The sequence below is a fragment of the Nycticebus coucang genome, chromosome 5, assembly GCF_027406575.1.
Source record: "Nycticebus coucang isolate mNycCou1 chromosome 5, mNycCou1.pri, whole genome shotgun sequence".
NCBI lineage: Eukaryota > Metazoa > Chordata > Mammalia > Primates > Lorisidae > Nycticebus > Nycticebus coucang.
Window position 1 is genome coordinate 54,353,883 of NC_069784.1, and position 7,051 is coordinate 54,360,933.

Sequence of the window (7,051 nt, forward strand, 5' to 3'; positions counted from 1 at the left end):
TGTTTTTTTAAATAAATCTTTTGAAACTTTTTATTTTATTTATTTATTTTGCAGTTTTGGGCAGGGGCTGGGTTTGAACCCACCACCTCTGGCATATGGGGCCAGCGCCCTACTCCTTGAGCCACAGCCTGGCCTTTGCTTTTTTTAATACACCTATATATCTGCTCAGCTGATTTCCCTCAAAGGTTTGTCTGAGAGGTGGAAGACAGGGGTTTATTAGAGAAGACCCATACCACACGTTGTATGAATAAAAGATTTATTGATTTTTTTTCCTCAGGAAAAGAAGTTAGGGAAACACACTACATTTTACAACCCACATTAATCTGTAGTTGGTCAGAACCCTTCCTGGCACAGCTATCAGAAGCACTAGCTGTTTAACCATAACCAAGGTATTCACCCCCCAGAAAGTACATGAACACTAGAGGATTGCATGTTTTTCCCTGAGAGAAGCATAAGACAAACAGAATTCGCTGAAAGCCATCTTTCCAAGCAGCCCCCCGCTCCCTTTTGGAGGATTTGCCTGAATTATGTAGCCAGTCAGCACTTAGATCACGTGTTTCCTCTTCCTAAACCAACTGTCTGCCCTCCTATCCCAAACCACTTGGGGTCCCCAAGCTTCAGCTGCCCTAAACCCAAAATATCAACTAAAATACTCATCTGTATTCCAGCAGCCATACTAGTGAGTTAAGTAGGGCCCCTAAATACCAATGCAAATCTATGTGCTTATTTCCATAACTGGATTTGGGAGACAGGCCATAACGATAACCAGATCTTAAGATTAAAACTACATAAAGTGCTTTTAGGTACATGGAGATAAGACGTGATATAAATAAGTGGTTTATGATCAAGAATGATAAATATATAAGTAAAAATAGCTCTAGTAAGATGACCTATGGCTCTAAGATGGGCTGGCAAGGAAATTCTTCCCCATTACATTCTTAGTCATCTTATTCATGCCTATTTTTATCTGGAGTCCAATAGACTAAAGATCATGTTCTGAGGGCAAAGCTTTCAAATGGCACTAGTTCCAATACCGGAGCTTTCTTCAGTTTACCAGTAGCTTTTTATGAACTTTCTGTAAATTTAAGTGAGCATATTGAAATACCAAAGAAACTTTAGAGAGAAAACTACATTAAGATGCCCTCCTTTGAAATTCCTAAAGAGACTTATCCTCAAAGATAACAACTGAACAGATATCAGTCTAAGGAAGAAAGACTTCCTCAGACTGTTACTACTGTTAGAGCATTCATGGTTTTTAACCACTTTCCAACAGGACAAAATTCATGAAAGATGAAGGTCTGTTGACTCCACCTGGGGGGAGGGGGGTGTTACTCAGGTTCCCAGTGCCAAAATCTAATAGGGCTGGTAAGAGTTCAGGAATGGCAGGGTAAAGTATAGACTGATGTTAAGTATCTGTAGCAGGAGAATAAACAGCTAGTACTTCAAGGAAGACTAGGAAATAAAAGGTAAGCCTGACAGAACATCAAATCTGAAATCCAAAGAGATGCCAATGCAAAAATCTGAAAGTCTGGGAATCATGAACAGAAATGACAGTAAGTATTCGCTTTATTAACATACTAGGCTTAGGCCTGTGTTTAACAGGAAGCCTAATAATAGCACCATGGTTGACTCTAACCTGCTTTTCCAAGCCATAATTTTACAATTTATTAAGCAAACAAGCGATCAAATATCTCTCATCCATTCACCTGATACGATCTTTTTATACACAGTAAGTAAGCTTAAAGATTAGCTTTTGAACTCAAATTTAAATTTCACCAGTTAAATTAGGTCAAATGAAAGGAACTCAAAATAGTTGCTGCCTAATCAGAGCCCATTATTTGTAAGTCATTCATCCCCCCACCTTAAAAACGCCTCTTTGACCCAATTATTGAAAACCTACCTATAATGAAGTGAAAGGATCAATTTCTATTCTTCAACCACTCAATCGCAGGTTTTCAAAAAACCTATCTATGGAATACTTACCAAAGTCAGAAAGGAAAATTAAAGCCTGCATAGTTATCAATCAGCTTTGTTCCAGTATAACTAGGTTGCATACAATTACATCAACTGGTTCTGTACACACTCTAGAACTGACCAAGATGAAGTTTAGCATAGAAAAGTTGTAAGAAATAGGTTCCTAACTACAGAAGTTGCAAAATTCAGAAGGGTTATGAAAAAAACTAAATTTGAGACCCCCCCCTTTATTGTTCAAAGAAATAAGACTTTCTGTAAAAATATATACAATTTTTACAGACAAATACATTTGTAAGTTGTTTGTCTTAAAAACTGAGGATATTCCACATCTGTAACTAATTATTAGGACTTACATCCAGTATTCTTGGCCATTACTAGGCTAATAAACTAGGAATCATTCAAACAAAGCTAAGGTACAACAGGTATAAAAAGTCCTGAACGCTTGAACTTTCTTTTCTTCAAGAATTATACCTGGAAAGCCTAATAGGAAAAGCTTCCCGTCACACTCTGTTGTACAGTATTGAGGCTCTAGTCATAGTTTTATTACTTGTAGCTTAAATCCACTTTTATACAGGTCACTGGCATTGTTAGTGCTTCTCTTTTAACACTATAGATAATGAACAAATTTGTGGGCATATTTAATGAATTCTACGACTAGTCCAACTACTGGCCACACTCCTGTTCTCAGCAAAGAAATGTCTTTCCTACTATCTTCACTAAATCTGAAAGTCCTTCTCCATGGCCTGTTTGCTTGTTGCTGAACTGAACTTTGCTTCTTTCAGAAAGTGACTCTTCAATCAAGGGGGGCCATTTTTCCCATGTATTTATTCTTGTAAGTCACATTCCTCTTGTCACTTCCTTTTCTGGGTAGGCTGCTCTTGCAAGTTACATACAACCTAGGGCAGCTTAAATCCAACTTCATAAATACATTTGATTTCACAGACGAATGTGGTTCTGGTGGCTGTTGTTGGTTAGGAGTCAATTATTGCACTTACAAGGCTATCTTATTAGATATGCCAAACCAGCTCCTACTCCAGCAACACCTGCAAAAGCCAGCAGCACATTTCTGATGCCGCCTTCTAGGTCCTCTACATGGAAGAACTCCACAAACCCATCCTAGAAAACAAAACAAAAAGAAAAGCACATTTTCAAGTATGGGTTTCCACTGTCTTAACACTAAATACAGAGGAAATAGGATTTAAAACATCTAAGGTTGTCTCCCCCCCAACACAATAATTACAATGATGAACTTATTATTCACCCCTGACTGCCAAAATAAAAATAAAAAACATTTCTTGAATTCTTCAGTTCAGTAAGTGAACACTAATAACAGTAAACTTGATTTTACAGTAATACCCTGGTATACTGGGATAATCTAAACAAAAGACTTTGAGAATTCCCATTTTCCAAGTAAAAGAAGGAAACCCTTACTCTCAAGAAAAAAAAAAAAAGAAAGAAAAAAGAAAACCCTTACTCTCAAAACCCCAAGTGATTATCTAATTGCACAGGCCAGTATTTCTGACGTATGAAAACTCTCTGGGTGGTATGTTTAAAACACAGGCCCCACCCCATCTATTCAATTAAAATAGGGAGGCCCCCTTGGGAATGTATTTTAGCTGTCCCAGGTGACTCATTTCTTCGTGGTTTGAATTCATTAGTTTGAAAATATCCAACTGAACAGCAACAAAGGATTAGAGAAAACTAGGATTTCCCATACAATTCAAGAGTGCAATACCACTATCTCCAAGGACCCACTATTAAAATCAAGATCAAGCAATCATGGTCCAAGGGTTAGAGCCCGGAAACTGAGTCGTGCCTCATAAAAATCTTTAGATGTCCCCATCTTTTCGAAAAAAATCTTTCATTTCCACTCCAAGGCAGCCTTCAATCTCAAGACAAACTTACCCAGCCTCTTTGTTTGACTAGCCAGTCCCGTTTTGTCCTTACAAGAACGTCTGTGATACTTTCTGCTAATGGTTCGATGCAGCTTTCTTGGTTTATGCTCTTCAAATGTTTGGCCACAAAGGCACCAAAAGAAATTAGAGTCACAATCCTGCCCCAGTTTGTTACGCCGTCACTGAAAACATGGACCATCACTCGAGACAAAGATTTGACATCGTCTTCGTTTTTGATGTCCAGTTTCCGAAGCATGCCTGAGGAAGAAAAGCATGCAGGTCCTCACCGCCTCTTTTGTCTAAAGCGGCGCACGAGTCGCCTGCCCACCCACGGCGGGGGAAGTCGCTAAACACGTACTAGGGAACTCCGGCCGACCCCACTGGGAAATTGACATCCCACCCTTTCCGGCCTTAGTACTGTGCTGCCATTTCCAAAGACTAAACATGGGCGGAAACAATGACTCATGGTCAGAATATTCTGGTTTATGAACTGGGCAGTTTCCACCCAACCGCGGTGGCTGAGTCCAGGGAGAGACGGGAAAAGGGGAGCGCAACCTCCTTACCTTGGAAGGCCGTCTCGTGGTTGCGCTGCACTCCGTCCCCGACGCGGCGCAAGGTCTCCAGCGCCTTCCTGCTGGCGGCCCCTGCCCTGCCTATTGGCTTCGCGTCCTTGGCGCCGGTCGCCTGCTCCCGAAGGTACCGAGAGATGATCTCCAGCGACTGCCGGTATAACTCATCCTCCTCCTCCTCTGCTGGGGGCGGTGTCGAAGGAAGTGACCCGTCCGTGCTGGGGCCGTTACTGGCCTCCCCGACCAACTCCAGCAAAGGCAGGACCGCCGGCCGCTTCCCGAGAGGCTCCGGCTCGTACCCGTCCAGCTCATCTTCGGGCGACATGATGGCGTCGGCGGCAGGGGCTTCCATCTCCTCCCGCGGCGCCGCGCAGAGGGTGGGCGCGAAGAACAGCAGCCTCGTGGGGGTCGCGGTGACGTCGGGGACCTCGGCACCAATGGGCGGCGGCCGCGCGACCCTACGGGAGTCTGGCGTGAAGGAGGCCGGGGGACTCGCGCCCGGGCTTCCGCCAATCACAGCGCCGGCTTCCCCTCCCCCTGTCTCTCGCCGGGCCGCGGCCTCCTTCTCGGAAGCCAAAAGCCGCCCTCCCGGGGGTGTGGCACCGCCGCTGCCAGCCCCCAGCCCGGCGCCCCCACAGTAGAGGTTGAGTCCGATCACTGCGTTTCTCTTGAGGCCAAACATCGTAGGCCGCCGGCGACTCCTGCGTGAGAGAGACGGGTGAGGCCTGACTCCGCACTTGAAGGAAGCGGAAGTAAGGACTGGGAGCGCAGCTACTCTGTTACGGTTTTGAGCCGGTCTTGAGCGTTAGCGTCAGAGAACTATTTAAAAACGTAAAGCCGTAAAAGGGGAAGGGGCGGCAGTTTCCGGAGAGGTGCGCACGGCACTTACTGGCCGCCGGGACAGGGCGGGGCTTTCCGGCCCTTCCGCAGGTTACATAACGGCGGCTCCGCGCGGAGCTCGGCGCAGCTTCAGTGCGGCCTGCGCGCTCCTCCTGGCTCTCGCTCTCTGTTGCACGCTAGAAACTTTTTTTTTTTTTTTTTTTTTGAGACAGAGCGTCAAGCTGTCACCCGGGTAGAGTGCTGTGGCGTCTGAGCTCACAGCAACCTCCAACTCCTGGGCTCAAGCGATTCTCCTGCCTCTGCCTCCCAAGTAGCTGGGACTACAGGCGCCCGCCACAACGCCTGACTATTTTTAAAGACGGGGTCTACCTCAAACTCAGGCTTGTCTCGAACCTGTGAGCTCAGGCAATCCACCTGCCTCAACCTCTCAAGTGCAGGGATTACAGGTGTAAACCATCACGCCCAGGCCATATTCTACAGTTTTTGGTGCTGTTTCTATATAAACCTACTCCACTGAGAACCTTTTTTTTTTTGCAGTTTTTATGGTCTCTCTTTTTTTTTTTGGCCGGGGCTGGGTTTGAACCCACCACCTCCGGTGTATGGGGCCGGCGCCCTACTCATTGAGCCACAGGCACCGCCCTTTTTTTTTTTTTTTTTTTTTTTTTTTCCAGTTTTTGGCTGGGGCTGAGTTTGAACCCACCACCTCTGGTATATGGGTCCAGCGCCCTACTCCTTTGAGCCACAGGCGCTGACCCTGCCTTTTTTTTTTTTTTTTTGAGACAGTATCATTGGGCAGATCGCCTGAGCTCACAAGTTTGAGACCAGCCTGAGCCAGAGCGAGACCCTGTCTCTACTAAAAATAGCAAAACTAGCTGGGCATTGTGGTGGGCACCTGTTGTAGTCCCAGCTACTTGGGAGGCTGAGGCAAGAGAATCATTTAAGCCCAGGAGTCTGAGGTTGCTGTGAGCTGTGATGCCACAGCATTCTATAGAGGCAAAGTAAGACTCGGTCTCAAAAAAAAGAGGAAAAGAGAGTTTTACCTGTTACCCTTGGTAGAGTGCTGTGGCATCATAGTTCACAGCAACTGCAAACTCTTAGGCTCAAGTGATTATTTTGTCTCACCCTCCAAGTAGCTGGGACTACATGTGCCCACCACAACACTGGGCTATTTTTAGAGACGAGGTCTTGCTGTGGCTGAGGCTGGTCTCAAACCTGTGAGCTCAGGCAATCTGCCCTCCTCGGCCTCCCAGAGTGCTGGGATTACAGGCACTTCGCCTGGCTTAAATTTTAATTTTTTATAGACGTGGGTCTTGTTATGTTGCTCAGGCTGGTCTGGAGCTCCTGCACTCCAGTGATGCTCCCCTCTTAGCCTCCCAGAGTGCTGGGATTTCAGGATTGGAGAACCACTACACTCAGCCTATTTAATCCAGCAGAGCAACCAACCATAATGTGAGCTAGAATATAGTCTCCAGATAAAGCATCAACAACTTAATTTCTTTTTTTTGAGTCAGAGTCTCATTATATCACCCTCAGTAGAGTGCCATGGCGTCACAGCAACCTCAAACTCTTGGGCTTAAGCAATTCTCTTGCCTCAGCCTCCCAAGTAGCTGGAATTATAGGCACCCACCACAACACCCGGCTATTTTTTGGTTGTAGTTGTCATTGTTGTTTGGCAGGCCCGGGCTGGATTTGAACCCACCAGCTCTGGTGTATGTGGCTGGTGCCCTAGCCGCTGAGCTACAGGCACTGAGCCACCAACAACTTGATAATGGA

At 45.5% G+C, this 7,051-nt stretch overlaps 1 protein-coding gene across 2 annotated transcripts; it reads right to left on the bottom strand.

Moving 5' to 3' along the window:
• Positions 1–244: 244 nt before the first annotated feature.
• MCL1 (MCL1 apoptosis regulator, BCL2 family member) lies at positions 245–5,269 on the bottom strand. 2 transcript variants are annotated; one of them, XM_053590772.1, is made up of 3 exons: positions 4,433–5,252; positions 3,880–4,127; positions 245–3,090 (listed from the first exon to the last, which is right to left on the bottom strand). In XM_053590772.1, exons 1-3 carry the CDS (start codon positions 5,118–5,120, stop codon positions 2,974–2,976), a joined length of 1,053 nt encoding a protein of 350 aa, XP_053446747.1. In that variant the 5' UTR covers positions 5,121–5,252; the 3' UTR covers positions 245–2,973. The 2 variants fall into 2 exon arrangements, with proteins under 2 accessions (XP_053446747.1, XP_053446748.1); XM_053590773.1 differs by lacking the exon at positions 3,880–4,127 and having other exon boundaries at positions 2,966–3,090; positions 4,433–5,269.
• Positions 5,270–7,051: the final 1,782 nt, after the last annotated feature.

Excerpts from the sequence above, each read along its gene's own strand:
- MCL1 (XM_053590772.1), bottom strand. The coding sequence starts at position 5,120 with ATGTTTGGCCTCAAGAGAAACGCAGTGATCGGACTCAACCTCTACTGT. Across the intron at positions 4,128-4,432 it reads CCACGAGACGGCCTTCCAAG|GCATGCTTCGGAAACTGGAC; the intron begins GTAAGGAGGTTG and ends TTTCTTCCTCAG. Across the intron at positions 3,091-3,879 it reads TAGTCAAACAAAGAGGCTGG|GATGGGTTTGTGGAGTTCTT; the intron begins GTAAGTTTGTCT and ends TTTGTTTTCTAG.